This window comes from Talpa occidentalis, unplaced genomic scaffold (assembly GCF_014898055.3).
Source record: "Talpa occidentalis isolate TD23 unplaced genomic scaffold, MPIMG_talOcc4v2.1, whole genome shotgun sequence".
NCBI classification, from domain to species: domain Eukaryota; kingdom Metazoa; phylum Chordata; class Mammalia; order Eulipotyphla; family Talpidae; genus Talpa; species Talpa occidentalis.
This window is the reverse complement of record NW_026555331.1, coordinates 146,995,715-147,018,420: the sequence shown is the minus strand read 5'-3', so window position 1 is coordinate 147,018,420 and position 22,706 is coordinate 146,995,715. Positions and strand designations below refer to the sequence as shown.

General features: G+C 43.9%; 1 protein-coding gene across 2 annotated transcripts in view; it reads right to left on the bottom strand.

The window, feature by feature from the left end:
- Positions 1-22,706, bottom strand: part of TMEM178B (transmembrane protein 178B) — a 394,544-nt gene that overhangs the window by 303,876 nt on the left and 67,962 nt on the right. The window contains exon 1 of one of the 2 annotated variants that reach the window (XM_037514569.1): positions 8,270-8,651. The exons of the other annotated variant lie outside the window; for it this stretch is intronic. Within the exon in view, the coding sequence (XP_037370466.1) occupies positions 8,270-8,651 (382 nt within the window). Of the gene's footprint in view, positions 1-8,269; positions 8,652-22,706 lie in introns of those variants that run through there. 2 annotated transcript variants of the gene reach the window in all.

The following is a 22,706-nucleotide window of genomic DNA, read 5'->3' as shown; positions in this document are numbered from 1 at the left end:
TAAATCAAAACCACAATGAGATACCACCTCACACCAGTAAGAGTGGCCCACATTAAAAAAAAACTAACAATAAATGCTGGTGATGATGTGGAGAAAAAGGAACCCTTTTACATTGCTGGTGGGGATGCAAAGTGCTCTGAACACTATGGAAAACTGTGTGGAGGACCCTCAAATTACTAAAACAATGTATCTAGCATATGACCCGGCGATTCCACTCCTAGGAATCTACCCAAAGAACACAAAAACATTAATTCAAATAGAATGTTTTGAATTATTTAATTCACTCCTATGTTCATTGTAGGACTACTTACAACAGCTAAAATATGTAAACAATCTAAATGCCCATAAACAAAAACAGATGATTGGATCAAGATGTGGGGGGTGTATGTGTATGTGTGTGTGTGTATATATATATATATATATATATACACACACACATATATATTTTGTATATATATATATATATATATATATACACACACACAAATTGTATTGTGTATATATATACTCACACACCCCTACATACACAATGGAACACTACTTAGCAATCAAAAAGATAAACTCATGCCATTTGCAGTAACATGGATGGAGCTGAAAGGGATTATGCTCAGTTAAGTAAGTCAGATGGAAAAAGAAAAATATCAGATGGTTTCACTTATAGGAGGCACACATACAAGGGATCAGGAAATACACATAGAAGAAACCATACAAGGGATCGGTGGGGGCGGGGGGGGGAAGACAAAACTAGCAGGCAAACTATAAATCGGAGCCATTCAGCAGTGGCGGGAGAAGGATAAACAGGGGCGGGAAGAGCACAGGAGTCCATGGTGACAGATCATGGGTGTCCTGGTGGTAGCAATTTTATGGGGACAACACCTGAGAGGGGAACTCAAACATTGTACAGAAATGAAGAGCAATGCAAAAATATATAAATAAAAATTAAAAAAAGAAGAAGAAACTAGCTGCTTGTCTTCCACCTCTTCCTACTGAATCACAGGCCAGCATTCAGGTGGCTCCTGCACAGACGTCTCTCCATTTTCTCTTTCTCTGCCTTCCCCTGCTTTCCCTAACCTCGCTTCCACCTTCTCTCAACCATTTGCCTATTTCTTACTCACTATCACTTAAATTTAACTTTCTCATCAAACGTAAGTGTGTGAAAGGGCTTGAAATGTACATAATCTAAATCCATTGTTTTACCTATGAAGAAATAAAGTCATTTTAAGAATGTACACATTCTCTTAAAAACGGGAGACTGAGGGGGCACCCAGGACTAGAGCGGAGGATTGTTTGGATGGTGGGCATGGGGTGATACCTACATTTGCAGAGTTGTGATCCTATATCCCTAATACAGATAGTGTTGTAAACCAATGTTACCGCAATAAACATTTTTTAAAGCAGACATCCAACCAAGATGTTAGAATAAATTGTTCCACTATTTACCCACGAACTCATGTGCTCCCTCCTCTCTGTGTGTTGTTTGGAGTAAGTAGCTATAAAAATATCTTCATCTAAATAACCATGTATGATTCTGCCACCTAACACTTAGATGTATGTGTTCGTGTGTGTGTGTGTGTGTGTGTGTGCGTGTGTGTGTGGTCAAGCTACCTCAGAAATGTTTCTAATTCTACCTGAAGGCCTAGAATTACCTATTAATAGCAGAGAGGAAATATTTTTAACTGACAATCCAACGTGGAATACACTGAATCGATGCTCTAGTTGATCCTTACTGACCTGATAATAAAAGAATAAATGAACTGACCTCCTGGAACAGAAATAAGGCTCCTGACTTTGTTGACTCATTAGAGTTCACCCCCGAGTTCCCTACGCAGGTCATTCTCCATCCCAGTTATGCAAATGTGCCCTGGGAAAGAACTTGATCCAATCACGTATGACAATGAACTTGGGGAAATAAGTGTTAGAATGTCAGCTCTCTGAGGACAAGAATCATATTATGTGTCCTTGTTCTTCCCCAATACTTAGCAGAGGCCTGCACACACAGAGGTGCTCAGCACGTAGCTCTCTCTCCCGCCCATGCATTTGCCCACAGTCACTGGGCTCCTTTCCTAGCCGGCAGCTCTCCCTACCTGTTGTATTTCAGCATGCCTGGGAGGGGAGGAGGGATTAAGAGCGAGTGTACATGTGAGCACAAGAAACAACATGCGTGGAAATGTCCGCTATGCAGAGAGACTATATATAAAGACCATAGGTGTTTGTATGTGCTCGCTGGTGAGCAGGTAAATCCTTTCCATTTGATGAAACTAAAACTAATGGAACTGTTTAATTTGTCCTTCCTCCCACTGGTACTGGCTGCAGGGAAAGGTAGTCAGACAGGCACTCACTACCTCTTGTTCTACCATACACTGATTTGTTTCTTGATTGTTATTTTATATCATGTAAGTTTATTTATTGCCTCAATCCCTGGGATGTAAACTTCTCCTTGAGTTTAGAGCGTGAGCCCTCTAAATATTTATGAAACAATGAGTATGTCCTTCATGTCTGTCACCTCAGCATCTACTATGGTGAACAAAATAAATACCCAGAATTCAGGTGACAAAACGTATATGAGCTTCTGTCAGCAGGTCTCAAACAAAGCACAGTGTGTGAACCCCTTAGAATGTTCTTCCTCCTCACTGCTGAGGCAAGGTTCTCAAGCAGGTCTCACCTGGGTGAGATTCTAAAATTCTTCTCTTTTTCAGAAAGAAATCAATGTGGAATCAATATACCAGCCTCTTCTCCACTCACCCCATTACTAATAGCTCTATGGGGACAGTCCAGGGCCATGGGTACATTCCTAATCCTGGAGCCAGGTTTTGAACTCTGCTACCTTTAGTTCCTTATCATGAAACTCCGCAAGTTAATGAAACTTTATGTTCCTCGGCTTCCTCAACTCTAGAATTGAAGAGATCAATCTAGGGATTAATAATAATAATAATACCCACCTCAATGCACTATGGATAAATTAGCTAATATGTGTAAAGAAGAGTGCCTGGCACCAAATTTGGTTAAGAATATAACTTTCCCCAGGCCATCAACTTCACCAGTTACTTCTTAGGGAGTTGGAGAAAGGATGTGATTATTTTGTGAGTCAAAGATAGAAATCTTAATATAAATTTAGTATAAGTAGGGCCTCCCCAGTGGCGCAGCGGTTGAGCGCTGGGTTGCGAAGCTGCCCGCAGCCTCTGAGGCGCCGGTTCGATCCCCGGCTGCTCCCCGGCCACCGGAGGAGGGTCCCACATGGTGCGCAGACCTCTCCTGCCCTCAGCAGTGTACTTCGGTCCTTCTGCCTGCTCTGCTCCCCGCTCTGGCTCTGGTGAATTCTCTCACCCTCCTGCACTTCTGACTGTACCCAGTGCATGTATAAACAAAACAAACGAATAAATAAATAAAAACACATGCCTCTTTATTAAAAAAAAAAAATGTTAAAGAAAAAAAAAATTTAGTATAAGTGACCATGAAGTAAGACCTTCTGCCCAAAACATTCAAGTAGTAAAGTTTCTTAGAGTGTAGAAAAATATACTCAAACTTGAGTCCAAGTTATCAAGTTTAGTTACCCTCATCTGAAATGGAGCATAAGCTTATTCTTTTCAGAGGCAGTAGACACCACATAGCACTGTCCAACAGAACTTGTTTGTGGTGGTGGGAATGTTCTATTACCTGTCCTGTCCAATAAGATAGCCAATGACCACATGTGGCTACTGAGCAATTTTAATATATGCCAGTGAGACAATGGAAGTGAAATGTTTACTTGATGTAACACTGGTTATTTTTTTAAAGATTTATTCATTTATGCATACAAGAACTGGGGTATATAGGCCAGAGGTGCAGGGGAGGGGGTGAGAGAATTCACCAGAGACAGAGTGGGAAATAGAGCAGGCAGACCGACAGAAATACACTACTGAGGGGAGCAGCGGGCAAGGCAGGAGAGGTCTGTTGCGCCATGTGGGTCAGCTCCCTGGCCGGCCGGGATCCAACTTGTGCTGCAGAGGCTGCAGATAGCTTCATAGTGCTGTGCTTAACCCGCTGGGCCGGAACACTGGTTATTTTGAATTTAAATAGCCATGTGAGACTAGTAGTTGCTCCATTGGGTGGCGTAGCTACAGGGGAGTTAAGAGCACAGTCCCTGGCTGCTCTTCAACTCCTGCCTCACCATGGAAGTCAATACTTAGGCCAAACCACTGTGTCACACCTCCATGACTGTGCACATGCCAGCTCTTTACCCGATAGGCCCTTCCACTTCCGAACCTTATCAAAATCTTGTTTCAATTTTATTTCTTCAGCGCAATGTTCAGTAAATCCCTCCCCTGCCTTACCTTTGCCAACCCCTGCCTATCATTGCCTCGTCTCTGTCCCTCTAAATCTGTTTCTGTCCTTCTTGCCACCTGTAGCTGTATACTCTCTGAGAATAACAGACAAAGAGAATATTAAGTGCCAGGTATTGTTCAGCCTTCCTCCTAGCGATTAGTGCCCCATACATAATACATGTGCAGTAAATGTTTACTGAGTTTATTGTTTATTTGTGAATATATGCAGTTTTACTAAAATCAACTTCAGAATATTGACAACCATTCATGTTTATGGGAACTATTCAGGTTAAACTCTGTTATAAAGCATATTTTCAAATAATAAAAAATTTCTTAGAATCTCAATGGAAGGTCTATTTATTTTATCACTATAATATTCCATTCAAATCAAAGAATATAATGTTCCCCTAGATTTTCCTGGAACACAATCCTACCTGTAGCTGCTCTTCCTAAGTATCTGGAAGTTTCTTGGATTTCAGAAACTAATCCTGTCATTGATCTGTCCCCAGCACTTGCAGTGATTTATTTGCTAGGGATACATGGATGAAGTTGAAAAGTAAGTGGACAATAGGACCTGATGGTGGACACAGTCTTATGGGAACGTAAGGGTCATCTGTCCTTGCTATACCCTCACCCAACACTACATCCAAGAAGGAAATCATTCTATCATATCTAATGTCAGCAATGATTGTGGGTGATTGTGTGCATACTCAATGACATATATTTTAAAAGAATGGTATTTTTCCTATTCTTTAGCAAAACTTTTACTAAAGAAATCTTCCTTGTTAAATTATGTAGCCTCTATTGTAAGATTAACCTGCCCTGAGAATGAGAGTGGTTCATCTTGTTTTTCACCAGTTTTCTGATTAATCTTTTATTTGGAGTTCCACATAAATGTTTTAACAATTAGAATAAGCTCTTGATGGATATTATGCTATAACTATAGTATAGTAGGTTTCTGTGAACCTAGTTTGTATGAGGTATGACCCAAGCACCAAGCATAGGGTGGATGTACTTGACAAATGATTACCTTCCCAGCCCTCTAGAAACTTACAGTTCAGTGAGACAAACAACAAATACACAGTGGCCAAATATGTATATTTCTAGGGACACTCGTGACAGAAGGACGTGAATCCAAAGGACTTTATCTTCAAATCAGAAATCTGAGTTTTGTTTTCCCATTAATTATGTGGTTTTGTTAGACTTTAAAATGCACAGGCAGCACTTTCTAATGTAATGAACATTGATTTAACAAATGATTGAGTTCTCTGGAGCTGTATGATCATTTAGATAAATATCTATTTTTCCCATGATACTGACAAGTTTTAAACAGTCCTTTCTCTAGCCTCCCTGCCCCCTGCCCAACACATATCTCCCAGAATTTTAATCTGTGAAGATGTTTCCAAAAAAAAAAAAAAAAACCCAAAGATCTAAGATATCTTTCAAGGTTGCTAATGAATATCATGAGATAAGTATCTTTCCCTAAGATGCCCCGAATTTAAATACAGGGGTATCAATTTCTTTTTTCACCTTTCTTATCAAATCTGCCCATCTAGGAAGAACATTGATTAGGCCCAGAAATTATATTCTGTATGTTAATGGAATTGGTCTTGAATTAACTATCTAAAATGCACTGATTTCCAAAATGTGTCTATTGCTGCTTTCAAAAAGAAGACCAGGCTTTCAAAGATCATGCTTTGAGGTTAAAAATGAAGATAGTGACCTCAAGTCTCTCCAGATTTGTAAGGCTGGCATGCCATCTATCTCAATAATACCTAACAAGAATGTCAAATGGACAGAAACGGCCATGGTAAGTAAGCTGGTGCTTGCAGCTGACAGTGATTGCTGTATTTTGGGTGATGGGAACAGCATTTCCATTAGTTCAAGTGAAATACAATTCCCTGCCAACTCTAGGTATCAGTGTATTCAATCCCCCTGCTGTGCCGTGTCCATTTTCTGTTGCTGCAATTAAAAATCAGTCGATACAAAGTCAAAATGTTGTACATTCTTCCCCTATCCCTTTCCCTGTCACTGTGTTTCCAGCTTCACCGGAAGAACATGTCACTATGGTAACCAATCCCTCTGGTGCACAGACCAAGTCAACCTTTCTAGTCAGATTTCCAAGCAGGACAACATAGAATCAAAGCCCTCAATTGAAGCACCAGAAGCCATGAATTCCCTGCCCCTTTTTCTAGGTGGGGTTACCTAATACCAGACAGAAGGGTACCTGTCATGTTCTAGGAGACACTGTAGGAAGAAAATTCAAGAATGTCCTTCAGCAAGTCCTACCAGTGTAGATCTGATATTATTAACATGAATTCTTCCTCACATTTAGCTAACCTCCTACCGTTCCAATTTTAGGGACATCAGAAAATGATGGATAAAATAACACTTTATCAATCTGAGGATCTGAAAATTGTTATAGTCACCATTGTCAAAAACTGTTCTACTTCCTCTTGCCTTCCTACTCCTCAGTCCAAACCCAGGTTGTTCTCTTCTAGAATCCTCCCACCTCCTGCACATCTTTACAAAGTTGTAGAGCTCCAAACGGGTCACCCGGCTCTAACAGGAGCCTAACCATAAAGCAGATGGGCTCTTTACAGCATTAACACTCTCATAATTAAATCAGCTACAATCCCTAGTCATACTATGGAAGCTACAAAACAAACATTAAGATGGATTCTCTTCCTGGACCTACCTCTCCTAAATCTAAACTGGCCAACTAGACCATACCCGCTGCTTCTCAATCTTAAACAAATGACTTCTTTTTCCAAGTTAACATTTTGTCTAATCAATGTCAACATTTTTTTATAAATCAAAATACCTCAATTTTCACAAATACTATTTTTTAAACAGCTGCACACCTACATTCTAATATTAAGAAACATCACAGCACTTTACATATAATATCATTCCCACCTTGGCATCACCATTTATTTTGGTAGTTAAAGGGAATGATACCTAAAGGGGGAAGGGGAAGACCCATAAATTTGCACCACATCTTTCGAGCTGCACGTACCAGGGAAGAAATCTTCTTCAGAGCAACATTACTATACATCCAAACACCATTGCAGTGGGCTGAAGAACAGGATGGTCCCCAAAATATAAATCACACAAGATTTATAAATTGCATCAGATGAGCAGACTATAAAATGTGTGCGACCATACTAAAGTAGCAAATAAATATTTATCATTAGCAACTGTGGTTTGTTTCTATTTTTGGTATTCTTAAGTATTTTCATATATATTTTCTGAAAATCGTATCTTTTTCTCTGAAGTGTCCACTTTGGTGTTACCTCGGGAACTGCTCTTTTTGTGCTGATCAGCCCCTGCTAATATTCAAGCTGTCCAATCACTTTCATCAAGCACTTTCTCAAAAGGAGTAAAAAAGGAATTGTGGTACCAGTCAAAATAGGGTGCTACTGATTAGCAGGCTCTGCGCTGCTCTAGGACAGGGGCTGTGATTTATGGATGTTTATATGACCAATGCCTGCACCATGCCGGGTATACTCAGCACTCTAGCAAACGTTTCTAGCATGAATAAGGCCTTTTCTGGAAGGATTTCCAATGTTCCTTGGTGAATCAATGCAACATGTAAAATAAAGATTACAATTAGAAGCCTGCCTACCCCGATTCATCATTCTAACGGGCTGCCCTGCACAGTGCTACTAATTCCCCACCTTTTCGGAGACTAATTAATGAAGGGTCCTGCATTAAAACCTCGGACCATGAGATTCCACGGGAATCCCAACAGAAACGCAAGCCAAGAGGCCGGGTAAACCATGTTCCACCACCAGCTGCTGGGCGGCAAGTTCTGGTCACTTCCAAAGGCTCAGCGGGGCCTGCACAACCAGACCTCCAGAAACCGGGAGAACCAGACAAACTGTGGCCAGGGGCAGGCGGAGGGGGTGGCCGGGCCTAGAGGCGCCGGGCTCTCCGCAGCGCCACGCCTCGCGCCTCGCGCTTACCTTTCCGAATCAGGGCGGCGATCTCCTGGTCGAAGCCCTGCCGGTGGCACTTCCTCCAGAGACCCATGTTGGTGGAGTTGTACTGCCGGCTGCACTCGTCGGCCGGGCTCATGGCGAAGAGCTGCCGGCGGTTCCGGGCCCGGAGGAGTTTGCCCTCCCAGCGATCCAGGCGCGAGCGGCTCGCGCGCAGCGGCAAGTTGTTGTTGTTGTTGTAAATGAAGCCGGGGTCGACCCGGCGGGTGTTGAAGGCCTTGCACCTGTCCCTGTGCTTCCTGGCGTCCGTCTCGTACCAGTGGTCGGAGCAGATGGCCACGGCCAGCATGCCGAGGGCGCAGAGCGCTAGCGAGAGGCCCGTGTAGAGCAGTAACCTTCCGGCAGCCATGCCTCCGCCTCGCGCCTACACCATGGGCATGATCCGCGCGGCCTCGCCTTCCCTCCGCGCGCCCGGAACAAAGCGGCGGGCGGCCGAGCCGGGGAGGGGGGTGGGCTGGAGGGGGCTCGTGCGGCGGCGCCCCCCCGGCCCCCGCTGGCCGGTGCGCGGCCCAGGGACTGCGGGGCTGGGGGCGGGAGCCTAAAAAGTTCTGATTCCGGGGTGCTCCGGCGGGCTCCCGGGCATCCTCGGGGGCCGGGGCAGCCTCCCGCGGCGGCGAGCAGGGCAAGGTCGCCTCCCGCCGCTTCCCCGCCCCGCTCCGAACCCGCCGCCCCGGCGCGCGGCCGGGCTTCGGGCACCGCTGCCCTCGGGCCGGGAGCTAAGCGCCCAGCGCCCTGGGCGGCGGAGGGGCTGCCGGGCTTCCTTTGTGCGGAGGAGCGACGGGGCCGAGCGGCCCGGCTCTCTCTGCGGGGAGGGAGGGAGGGTGGCGGCTATCTGCGGGCGCTGCTGGACCGCGGGCGGCGAAACATCCGCGCTGCGGCCGGTCCACGGGGGCCGCCTCCAGTGCCAGGGCCGGCTGCCCCGAGTCCCGCCCGGATCGCCTTCGCGGCGGCTCTCGCCTTCCGGCTGCAGGAGGAGAAGCGCGCTTGTTCTCTGGGTTGGGTCTTTCTAAAACCCACGTTCTCCGGTCACGAGCAAGTCCCTTGCTCCGCTGGCCAAGGACCGAGCTGCGCTTAGAGGAGGGGCCGCGGGCGCCTGGTCGCGGCCGGCCTTTCCCGGAGAGCTCCTGGGTCGTCGGCCTCCGGTCTCGCCATGCAAGCGGCCCCTCGGGCCAGCGGCGCGGTCCCCCGATCGGCGTTACGGGACAAGTCCTGGCCCCAGGTTTGCGACGAGCGGGCGGCCTCTGGCAAGTGCCAAGGGTGGGCTGCGCCACGGAGGGCGCACCGGGCAGGGCGCGCGGCTGGGCGCGCGGGGCTGGGCGCACGGAGCCTTCAACACCATGGACAGCTCGCGCGGCGGCAGCGCGGCGCCCGCCCGGCCACCTGCCCCGGCGTCACGCCGCGGTCCCCGGCGCGGTCTCCTCCCGTGGGGAGTGTCCGCCAGGCCCCTCCAGAGGCGCCTCTCCGCGACGCCTCCTCCTCACTTCATCTGGTTCCCGGGTGGCCCCGGAAACGCGCTGCCCAGGTGCAGAGAAAACACTGCAGGCGCGAAGAAAACGCCGGCCCCGGCCCCTCCAAACAGTGCGCCCCCTTCTCCCGCCACCTGCGCCCCGGCACTCTCGCGCCACTGGGGTCAGCCTCGGTGCCCGACTGGGGTCAGCCGCTCTCGGATTGCACCATTTTCTTCGCAGCCCACCCAGAAGCGGAGGTGCCGCCTCCCTCCGCGGCGCGCGCAGGTCCCGGCCGCCGAGTCCCACGACCCGGCTCCGCGCGCCCGGGGCGGCCGCGGGGAGCGCCGAGGGTGGGGGAGGGAGGCTGGGCCGTCCGGTGCCCTCCCCGGCCGCCTCCCTAGGTGCGGCGGCTCCCGGGCCTCGCGCGCCGGGCGGGCGGTGGGGACCGAGCGCCCAGGCTGCGCCCGGCGGGCTCGCGAAGTGGCATCGCCCGGGTGCGGGCGCCGGAAGGGGCCGCGGCCGCGCTCGCTGCTCGGGCGCCGGGCGCTGCAGCCTTGGCTAAAACCCACCGCCGAGAACCCGGAGCGCGCAGCCAAAAGCTAGTGATGTCATCCGTGCAACGTGAGCCTCATCTCTTATTTTTCTCGCCTCCTTAAAGATAAACTGCACCATTTCACAGGCATGGGATGGCGAAGCCTTGTTCTTTGACCAGGCAAGTCAATGGTGTCTGGGTAGGTATGTGCCCGACCACATCCATATTTATGCACATACACATGCGTGTGGCATGTAGCATGTTCACGTGCATCGTTATACATTCACAGAGGTTGCCCCTGTCTCCTGTCTCTCTTTTCAGGAGTGGAAAATTCCCCCAGATCGACCACAGTTGCTTAAAGACTGCTTATTGAGGAGTCGGCGTTCAACCGGCCTGAGTGAGTTCCCTGCGCCCCTGGTTCTGGTCACGGGTGTCTTGGATCGTATCTGATCGTTGCTTCCCCCAGAAAGCCACAGGCGCTACCTCCTAGCTGCAGGCGTGTGCGCCCCGGGGCTGAGCGGACCCACGAGGGGAGCAACGCCAGTGCAGGCCAGCCCCGAGCCTGGACCAGACACCCCGACACACACACACCCCGACACCTGTCTCCACCTCGCTCCTCGGCAGGAAAAGAAAAAAAAATTTTTGGACGTATATTTTCAGGATAAGATGGGGGCGCTCACGGGGGGTGGGGGCGGTACTTAATGGATATTTGGAGAAGGCTCAGGACCCGCGCTCTGGGGCGGTAGGGTTCCTGGCAACCCGGGTGCGGGATTTGGCCTTATGGGGGTAGCGGCTCGACGAAGGCTCGGTGGGGGTCCTGGGAGTGTGGGACCCCAGACCGTGAGCGGGTGGACGCGAGTCCGGCTGGCTCCCAGCCCTCCCTGGCTCTCCACCCTGCTCACGTGAGGCGGCGCCGCAAGGCTGGGAGCCTCCCTCCCAGGTTGAAACCCGGGGCGTTCACTCTCCTGCTCCCCCCCACTGTCACCCTCACTCCAAAGCCGAGGCCCTCACTGCCGCGGCAAGGGCGGCCCTGGGGAGAAGACTGTCCGGCACCCCGCTTCGCCCACCCCGGCCTGCGCGCCCAGAAGGAGCGCACCTCCACCATATTCTTTTTGTCTTTTTTTCCTCCTTCCTGCATTTTGAAAATCGCGAACCAGGCGTTTCAGTGCCATCTAGTGGGGGAGGGGCGTGCCTCGCTTCCCGTGCCTGGATGCTGCCAGAGGAGTTGCTGAGGGGACCGCTGAGCCCGAGGGTGTCCGCTGGGGTCTCGTCCCTGGCTGGTCGAGGGCCTGTTAGGCAGGTGCCGTCTCCCAGATCCCAGCCCCCAGGACGATGAGGGGGAGCCAAATGACTCTGGCCACGTTGTCTTCTCAGCCGTCTGTCTGTCTTCCTCTTACTAGTTCTTCCTCCCGCAGCGGGAAGAATTTGGAAACAAGTGCAAATACTTCACACACATAAAATGTCTTAAATTTCTGGACTTGTTTTCTTCTGTCAAGCCCAGAGCACTTTTAGGCTAACAGGATGTCTCCTTTGACAACACGGAGGAGGCAGAGGTGAAATGACATCTACAAGGTCACTCAAGAAGTTGGGGGGCAGCCGAGAGAGGTGCCCCCCATATCTCTGCAAGCCCAGCCCCTCACCCATTCTGGATACCTGTTCATTTTCTCCTTGTCTTCCCTCCCTCTCCCAGGATCCCACCCTTTCTTGTTCTTGCCTTCTACCTGCACCCAAAGGGTGCCTCGCCCCCTCCTCCCTCAAGCTTTGGCACCAGGCCTGGGATGGGGACCCGCTGAGGGAGGAACCCACTGTCCTCCTCTGTGCTGAGCATCACTAAAACTCAAAAGCCAGTGAAATACATTCAGTTGAGGTCTGCTGGGAAGTGCAGTTTTCTTGGATAGCCTACACCATATGGGGATGATCTTGGCCTTGGGGGCTAAAAAGACAGTGGATTCTTTCTCCACACAATGTGATGCCATGACTCTCTTTTTGCAATTGAGTCAACTACATTTCTTCCCTTTGGCTTTTTCCAATTCCTTCTAGCTCTTAGCTACAACATCATTATCGCCAATCTATTCCTTCCCTCTCATACCTACACTGTCCTGGGATCACAGGATCTCAAAGTCAGAAGGGACTTTATAATCAACTACACAATAGTACATGAATCTCCCCTTGAGCATTTCCCCAAAAGTATCTGACTAACTTCTGCTTTCACTTTTGCAGTAATAAGAAATCACTCCCAGAAGGTGTATATGGGGACAGGTCTTCCCTATATACTGAGTCTTACCCTAGTTCTCTATAACCCGACCCATTTGGACAATGAATGTCCACCAGTGCCTGCTTCCTCTTCTACATAAAAGTCCTCACACTTGACATTACCCATTAAGTTCCCCTTAAGACTTCTTCCCTCCAGGCTAAAATCCTTGATTCATTTCCTCCTTGTGCCAGCTCCCCCTGATTTTCTGATACCTCGTGATTGTCAGTGCTCCTCGATCAGTGGTCATGTCAGCCCATGAAGAAGAAAATGTGGTCAGTCTGTCGCATTTTCACCTGTCCCATGTAGAATCCTAACTGTCCTTACTCCCACTTCTAGGAGCCCACAAGCCACATCCCTTCTGCATGCCCGCCTGGGGTCATTCTCCAAAACATTAGGATTGTTGACTTGCACTTTATGAAATCCATGTTTTTGAAATTTATAATTCTGTCTACACAAACACACACACACACTTCCTCCCTTTTCTTTTAAGCAATGTTCACATTCCCCAAGCTCCCCCTAAAGTCAACAACAGAGGTTCAGAGATACCATTAAAAGTTATCTCTGTTTCCTGGGGTACAGCTGACCCAGAGCAGATAGACACTTCTATAATTTCTTCACCCATTCTAAACTGTCTTCAGTTATCGTATCTGATCTACCTTCAGTCTGAAAATAACTCTGCTTGACACTGTCAATTGGAAGCAACATGAAAATTGATGAGGTGTGCTTTCTCTTTGCCATCTATCAATATTATATCATCTGCCCAGAGAAAAGTCCCCCTATAAATTCTTACCTTGATTTTCTAATGAACTTAGCACACAGCTTGGACATAATTTGTTATGGGTTTGTTTTTGGTTTTTTTTTTTTTTGGTATTTTTTTTAATAGAGGCATGTTTTATTTATTTATTTGTTTGTTTGTTTGTTTTGTTTATACATGCACTGGGTACAGTCAGAAACACGGGAGGGTGAGAGAATTCACCAGAGCCAGAGCGGGGAGCAGAGCTGGCAGAAGGACCGAAGTACACTACTGAGGGGAGCAGAGGGCGGCCGGAGAGGTCTGCGCGCCATGTGGGACCCTCCTCCGGTGGCCGGGGAGCAGCCGGGGATCGAACCCGCGCCGCAGAGGCTGCGGGCAGCTTCGCAACCCAGCGCTCAACCTCTGTGCCACATGATTTGTAACCCAGAGTTAGCCTCTGTTTGAGCCTCTTAACATAGTCCTCCACATCTCTCACTTGCTAGTATTTATGCCTGATTAGGCGCTCTGCTTTCCTTATGACACCTTCTTTCAAAATCGCTGCTCATCAGTGGGTCATCTTGGAAGCTACTTTCCTTCCTTCCTTATTAGGGTCATTATAGAAAAAGACTATTTTCATTTCACCTCAGGGTATCTAAGTACTCTCATTGCTTTTATTATTTTTTTTTTTTGTCCTGCACCACCCTATTAATTTTCTTAAAGGCCACAGTTTTCCTTTACTCAGTTCTGCAGTAGTTTCCTCTTATGTGTGCGGTAAAGCTCAAACCATCACACACACACACACAATCCCCCACAAAGGCTTTAGCTTATTTTCTAAGTGGACCACTGCTCTCCCTGAGGCACACCCTCTCTTCTAACCTGGCAACCCTCTAAACATGTTTTGAAAAACCCCATATTGGCATCATTCCTCCAGCCCATAAAATATTTAACCACTCTGCTTTTTAAAGTTCCTACAATTACAGGTGCCTCATATGAGTAGGTCAAATAAATATCATTTGATCCTCTCACTAGAAGCTGAAAAGATAACCAATGAAGCCCAGCAAACATTCTTGATATTTAAACGCTCTTCCTAAACAAGGAATGGTTTAAAATGAATAAGAGTGTCTCCTGTGCAAAGAAATATTTCAAACTAGTAGGAATAAAACAAATCATACAACAGAAAAATAGGCAAAGGTTATAAAAGACAATTTACAATAAAAGATACTCAAATAGAAAATTAATAAGATTTTTTTAAAAATTCAACCTCACTAGTAATCCAGGGAATGCAATTTTTAAAAAACGCTTCTTTTTTACTCATCAGATGGGGATGGGGGGAGATTGCATGTCTGATAATATCAATGTATTGGCCAGGACAGAAGAAAACATGCCCAGTGCACTGTGGGTAGGAGTGTAAACTGACACCACATCTCTGGAAAGCAATTTGGTGCAGCTATTAAGATGAAAAATACATGTTTCTTATGAACCAGGAGGTAGAATTTTATGTATCAACCAACAGAAATATTTGCACAAAGGGTAAGGAGTTTTGTGTGCTGCCCAAATTTGTTCCCTAGAGTTTCCATGGCAAAGTACCACAAACTAGGCGTCTTTAAGCATGGGGGATTTATTCTCACAGTTCTAGAGACTAGAAGGCCAAATCAAGGGTTTGGCATTACCATGCTCCCTCTGAAGCCTGCAGGGGAGAATTCTGCCTTGCTATATGGCTATAAGGTCAAATTTATTTTTATTTAAGATTTATTTATTTATTTATACAAGCACTGGGTACAGTCAGAAGCGTGGGAGGGTGAGAGAATTCACCAGAGCCAGAGAGGGGAGCAGAACAGGCAGACTGATGAAGTACACTGCTGAGGGGAGCAGCGGGTGTGGCAGGAGAGATCTGCGCGCCATGTGGGACCCTCACCAGCGGCAGGGGATTGAACCAGTGCTGCAGAGGCTGCAGGCAGCTTCGCAGCCCGGCGCTTAACCACTGCACCACCGGAGAGGCCCTAGAAGGTCAAATTTATATGTGTTTCATCTACAGATAGATTCAAGACATTTCATAAATACCAAAGAACTTCATGACTCTACTCTTGAGGCCACATGGCTAACTGCATGGTTGAATCTTTCCTTGCCACTTCTAGCTTCCACTGGCTGTCACTGATACTCCTTAGATGCCAGCTGCCACACTCCATTCTTCCTCTGCAGTTTCTCACTTCCTTCTCCTCTGTCTCCAAATCTCCCTCTCCATATGAGAATACCAGTCATAGCAGATTAGGGGCCTACCCTATTCCCACGTGGCCTTATCTTAACTAGTTACATCTACAATGACTCTTTAAATAAGATCACATATTGAAGTTAAGAGGGATTAGGATTTCAACATATCTTTTGAGAAGATGCTATTTAACCACAACTCTACCTTTTCATGTAAAAAAAGGGGCGAGGGATATAAGAAAATATACGTGTTTCTCCTTTTTTGAGCAAAAGAAAAGGTGATATTAATTTAAAAAGATACGCTTATTGCAACACTATTTATAATAGCCAAGCTATGGAAACAACCTAATTATGCAATGGATTATCACTCAGCGATTAAAAAAGATGAAATGTTGCCAATTGCAACAAGATGGATGAGTTAGAGGGTATTATCCTTAGTGAAATAAGTCAGAAGGAGAAAGACAAATACTAGGTGATTTTACTCATGTGGGAAAATTAAAAAAAAAAAAAGGAACAGACAAAACTAAACCAAAACAAACCCTAAAAATCTGACTATAAAATTGAGGCTACCGGAACGGGAGGATGGGAAGTGAGAAGCAAAGAGGAAACGGTACCCAATGGACTGTGGTAGAGAATTATGGGTGCTTTGGTGGTAGATAGAGTAATATACATATGAAGAGGTAGAAACCTGTATTTTAAATCATATACAGTTTTGTTAACCATTTCCTCAATTAAAAAAATTCAATTTTTTAAAATAATTAAAAATTGGACTTTAAAAAAAAAGAGTGATAGAAGAACCAGGAAGCAAAGCAGACTATAGGAAGTTGATAACAGAGTCACTACCACCCCAGGCTAAAAACAGACAGACCCATAACAATGAGACCAGGGCAAGCATACAAATGTAGGCCTACAGACCATTTCTAAATGTTTAAAAGTTATAAGTCAAATGACAAAATTTTAAATGAAAATGTTATATTCTTCTACCATACAAATACCTTTATGATGAAAATTCTAAAGTGAGTACAGTATATTTTTTGTCTGAAGAAAAGTTGGCAAAATATCAAAGACAATCAAGTTAATTAATATTGTCCATGTATTTATGGGTCATCGAGGTTCAGATGAGTAATAAAATGAAGGCATTCAGAATTCAACACTTATAATACATATTTCATAAGACGTTTTTCTTGAGTTTTATTACAGAAAAATTATGAATTCCATTGATATCAAGATTTTCGCATAACTTTATATTCTGTTGATTGCAATACCAAATGTTTTTGACATCTGTATTTGATTCATGTAGATTTTAGGATTTTTTTTTTAATTAGTTTCAATTTAGAGTTACTTCACTCTACTGAGGAAGTAATACATCCATTGTAAACGCTAATCAAATCCTTAAAGAAATATTTGTATTCAGAATTTTATGTGTTATATTCAAGAGCATTGTAATACTATATTTGAAAGTTATTGCTAATGCAGAAAAATACTGTATTTTATTTTCATCATATAAGTCACAAACACACATCATGACTTTGACTATCTCAAAGTTATATCTAGAGTTATACAATATTTATCAAGTTTTTCTTTCAAATATTCCAATGCTAGCATGAAGTAAAACAAAAATCACAGCACACTGCTTAATGTGTTCAAATCGCTCTATAATTGAGAACATATCTTGATCTATAATGATTGGAAATTGTTTCTACAGACATTACTTTGAGATTGTTGGTACATGGCTCTTCTTTAAAGTCATAGAAACATTCACATTTTCTTATTCTAATTTCCTTATATTTCTCTGGAATATTACTATTGGTTTCGCATGCAAGTTATTTCTATTTAGGAAAACCATTTTCTTTGAAATTAATTTTTTATTCTCTGTAAGTGAGAAATTACAAGGCTAGACATGCTTTTGTTTCTATTATTAATAGCAAACAATAGTTCATATCAAAAAATTGTGGATCGCACAGAACTAAAATTAAGTGAATTTTATACCAAAGCCCACATTTTGCTCTGCATTGAGAATCTTCTATTGTTTCATTTAACATTCTAGTATATCTTATAGCCTTTCTAAGTTAAATTTAATAACTTCAGTAGCATTTAGTGGAAATTTCCATTGTGTATCCTAAGTGACCATAATGTCAAAGTTAAATGTGTTTCACATACAACACTGCAAGACTGAATCAGGAAGAAAAAACCTGAACAGACCAATTACAAGAAGGAAATTGAAACAGTAATCAAAAGTCTCCAAAAAAACAAAAGCCAAAGATAGGATGGCTTAATGGTTTATTCTATTAAATTTTCAAAGAATTAATACCCTTCTCAAGCTCTCCCATAAATTGCAGAGGAGGGAAAACATTCAAACACATCCTATGAATCTAATATTCTCCTGATTATAAACCAGACAAGACCATCACACACAAAAAGAAAATTATAGAACAATATTTGATGAACATAGAAGCAGAAATCCTCAAGAAAATACTAGCAAAATGAATTCAACAATACATTTTTTAAAAATTTTACACCATGCTCGTGTGACTTACTTCAGGGATAATTAGATTGTTCAGAATATACAAATCAATAAGCATGATACACCACTTCAACAAAAGGAAGAACAAAGCATATGATTATCTCAATGGACACAGAAAAAACACTTGTCAAGATTCAACATTTTTATGATAAAAAATTCTCAGCAAAATGGGTATAAAGAAGGAATATGCCTCAACATAATAAAGACCATATATGAGAAACCCACAATCAATATCATTTTGATGATGAAAAATGGAAAACTTTTCCTCCAACGTCAAGAACAAGACAAGAATGTCAACTCTCACCACTACTATTCCAAATAGTATTGGAAGTTCAAACAAGAACAATTAAACAACAAAAGGATATAAAAGTTATCCAAATTGGAAAGGAAGAGGTAAAACTATCATATTTGCAGATGACATGATAATATACATAGAAAATAAAAAAACAGCAAAATGCTATTAGAAATAATAAATATATAAAGATAAATGAAACACAGAACTACAAAATTAATATACAAAAATCTGTTGTGTTTCTATATACAAATGACAAACTAGCAGAAAGAAATCAGGAAAACAATCCCACCAAAAATACCTTGTAAAATTTTCCACAGTGAAATATCTCTACAGGGAAAATTATAAGACATTGTTGAGAAAATGCAAAAAGATGGAAAGACAGCACCACCCTGCTGGCCTCTGGGTTAAGTTTCAGCACTGTTACCCCTTTGACCTGAGTTTGATCCTGGCCAGCAAGCTGACCCTCTTGGCGCAGCAGACCTCTCCTGTCTCCCCACTGCTCCCCTCAGCAGTGGATTTCAGTAGATCTGCCTGTTCTGCTCCCCACTGTCTCTGGTGAATCCTCTCGTGCCCTGCATCCCAGTTCTTCTATGCAAAATTTTTTTTAATTTTCTTTTTTTTTGATTAATTTATTTTTTTATTTATTTTTTTAAATAAATTTTATTTTTATATTCCCCATACAATTGCAACCCCCTCATTTTGACCCCAATCCCTCCCCTCCCCGCCTCCCACCCCCCATAGAGTGTCTCTGGTTCATAGTTTTTTGTTGATTTTGATTTTCACTTTCTTATAGTTATTCATTTTCCTGGTCCCTTATTTAAGTTTTCTAGATTCTTGCTATGAGTGAGACCATCCGGTATTTTTCTTTTTCTTTCTAGCTTATTTCACTGAGCATGATCCCTTCCAGCACCAGATTCAATGCTATTCCAATAAAAATTTCAATGTCATTCTTCAAAGAAATAGAACAATTATTGATGAAATTCATATGGAATCACCAAAAACCCTGAATAGCCAAAGCTCTCCTGAAAAAAAAAGAAGGGAATGGAGGCATCACACGCCCAGACTTCAAACTATACTACAAAGCCATAATCATCAAAACTGCATGGTATTGGAACAAGAACAGACACACAGACCAATGGAATTGAATAGAAAATCCAGAAATAAACCCACAGACTTATGGTCAACTAATCTTTGACAAAGGAGCAAAGAATATGCATTGGAGCAAAGAAAGTTTGTTCAATAACTGGTGCTGGGAAATTTTTTTAATTTTCATTTAAAAAAAACTCAACAACAACAAAATAACCCTATTAAAAATGGGCAAGGGATCTAAATAGACACTTCTCCAAAGAAGACATACAGATGGCCAAAAGGCACATGAAAATATGTTCACCATACTTATTACGAGAGAAATACCAATGTGACATAACCTTACACTGATGAAAATGGCAATTATCCAAAAGACAAGACACAAGTGCTGGAGAAGATGTGGAGCAAAGGGAACGTTTGTACACTGCTGGTGGGAAGATAAACTGGTGCAGCCAATATGGAAAGCAGTATAGAGAATTCTCAAAATGATTGAGAATTATTCCAGTTATTCCACTTCTGGGTATTTACCCCCCAAAAACAAAAATGCTAATTCAAAGAGATGAAAGTATTCCCATGTGTATTGCAGCATTATTTACAGTAACCAAGAACTGGAAACAACCTAAGTGCCCATTACAGACAAATGTTGTTGCCATTTCAACAACACGGATGGCCCTAGAGGGTATTATGCTTAGTGAAATAAGTCAGAGAAAGACAAACACCATATGATTTCACTCATATGTGACATATACAGAAAACAAACAGATGAACTTACTAGAAGAAAAATAAACTTTAGACTATAAGACTAATTTTTGTTATCAGAGGGAAGGAAATCAAAGTAGCACATGCACATATTGATTCTGTGATACACACATGAAACATATATAATGTTATAACACAATGTTGCGTTAATTTTTAAAAAAGAAATTTATAAAAATGTTTCATCTACAGGTAGATTCAAGACATAATATCAATAATTTTTTCATTTCTCCCAAGAACTTCAGGGGTATTGGATCAGCTGAGGCCACATCTCTAGTAACAAAGTCAAACTATATGTCATATATGTTATAAAGAGTGTTTCTGGATTTGAGGTCAAAATTCAGGTTAGGTCTAGGAATACACATATAGTTTAAGAACACTATGAAGTGTTCAAGGTTGTAAAATGTCCCTCGGTTCCTGTGTGCAATTGTTCAGACTACTACCCTAGCTCATGTCTAACAAGAACTGTGAACTAGAACACAAAGGGAAGCAGGAAAGTGAATGCTTATCGCTGCTGAGAAATAATGCTTCCTTATTCAAAACTCTGCTGCATACATGCTATCTGGAGGAAAGATCTGACAAGTTAATTGCTTATTTTTTTTCTTTAGTTTAAGTTCTACCCTCAGAGCCTCTCAACATCCCAAACAGCATCTATTCCCTACATCAGCAGCAAAGCAACGGACAAAACTTAAGAACATTCAGAGGCAGTTGTCTCTCACTTGGAGGACACAGGGTGAGAGGTATAGAGAAGCATTTCTCCAGGGCCTGTACTGGGTGTGGTAGCCAGAAGAGGAGCTGTTTAGGGTCACAAGCCATGCTGTCAGGGCCAGTGCAGGATCTCAAGATGTAGAGGCAACCACGGGGCCTTCAAAAACAGTTATTGTGTGTGTGTATTTGTGATAGGTAAGGCCCTCCAAAAAATGGGGTCTAAGGCAGAGGCCCTCTTTCAGGGGACTGAGGGCAACCCAGCTGAAGAGACAAAAAGAGGAAAGGCTATTTCCTCAGCCCAGGGACAAACTGTGCCCTGCAGAAGTTGGAGCCAGGAAGACAGCTGTCTGGCCAGAGCTGGATCCATGGGACCAGCTGCGGTTTCACCCCTGGCACAGAAGAGGTACAAAAAGACCTTGGCTTCTCCCTTTTTTTCTGTTCACCAATCTCTTACCAGCACCTTCCCTCAGCTCAACAGCTGAACCAGGTAACATGGGATCCTTGGGATACACAGCTGACAAGCTTTAGCAACCTGGAGTAAAGTAGAGCAAGGAACAAATCTGAGGGCAAGCAGGCAGGATGGACTGACACACAGTGGAAATGCAGATATTCCAAGACAGATACACTCTCTACCATCACTTTTACTATTTGGGGAGGTCAAGAATAGCGCAGGAAACAGAAATAGAGTGCAAAAGTATTATTATATGTGGATAGTATTGTTGAAAAACTCAGAAGAAGGAGCTAAAAAATATTAAGACTAAGAAGAGTTCAATAAGATAAATACACAGGAATCAATATGTTCTGATAGTATAGCAACTAATTGTTAAAAAACACACTAGAAAATTAACCCATTCACAATAACTATATATATATATATACATTATATTTAAGAATAACAGTTACAAAGAAAGTGAGGGCTTTATATGAGGAAAACTACAAAAATTTATCAAGACATAAATGATCTGAAAAGATGTAGAAAGCTACCACATTCCTAAACGAAAAAAGTCAGTACTGAAAAATGTCAATGCTTTACAATGCCATTTATAGATTTAACACATTTACAATCAAAATCTCAGTAAGTTTTACTGCAACTCAGAAAATATTGAGTTGTAAAGATCATCCCAAATAAAATCTACTAATAAGAATAACTAAGATATTTTTATGTGATAGTTTCTCTCCCATGAGTATCAAAATATTTTTTAAATCACAATTTTTTTAATACTTAAAGATTTTTATTTATTTATGCACACAAGAGCTAGGCCACAGGCCGGAGATGTGGGGGAGGGTGATAGGATTCACCAGAGACAGAGTGGGGAGCAGAACAGGCAGACTGAACGAAATACACTGCTGAGGGGAGCAGCGGGCGAGTCAGGAGAGGTCTGCTGCACCATGTGGGTTTCTCTCTGGCTGGCCAGGGTATTGAACTCGTGCTGCAGAGGCTGCAGCTAGCTCCATAGGGCTGTGCTTAACCCCTTGTACCACCAGGGAGGCCCTAAATCACAACATTTTAAACAGTGTGGTCAGACCTGCACTTCTTCCCCAGCATCCCCAAGACTTTTTATAAACAAAAAGAACAAGGAACCCAAGTTAGTCATTTATTGAAAATCAAAAGGAGCATATGGTTTGTATGAAATTAGATCTCTTGGGACTACGATTCCATAATATTGGGAAAGGTGACCCGTGGACAGCCTCTCAGGAAGGTCAGCACTAGTGGGGGCCACTGGGAAGCCCCTTGGCAGATGTGATTCCCAGATGCCTTCCAGGCTTTGACCTCTCGGAAGAGTCCATTTAGGTGGACAACATCCTGTTTGACTCCTGACCTGACAGCTCATGCATCTTGATCCTGAGTCCCTGATCATCTGC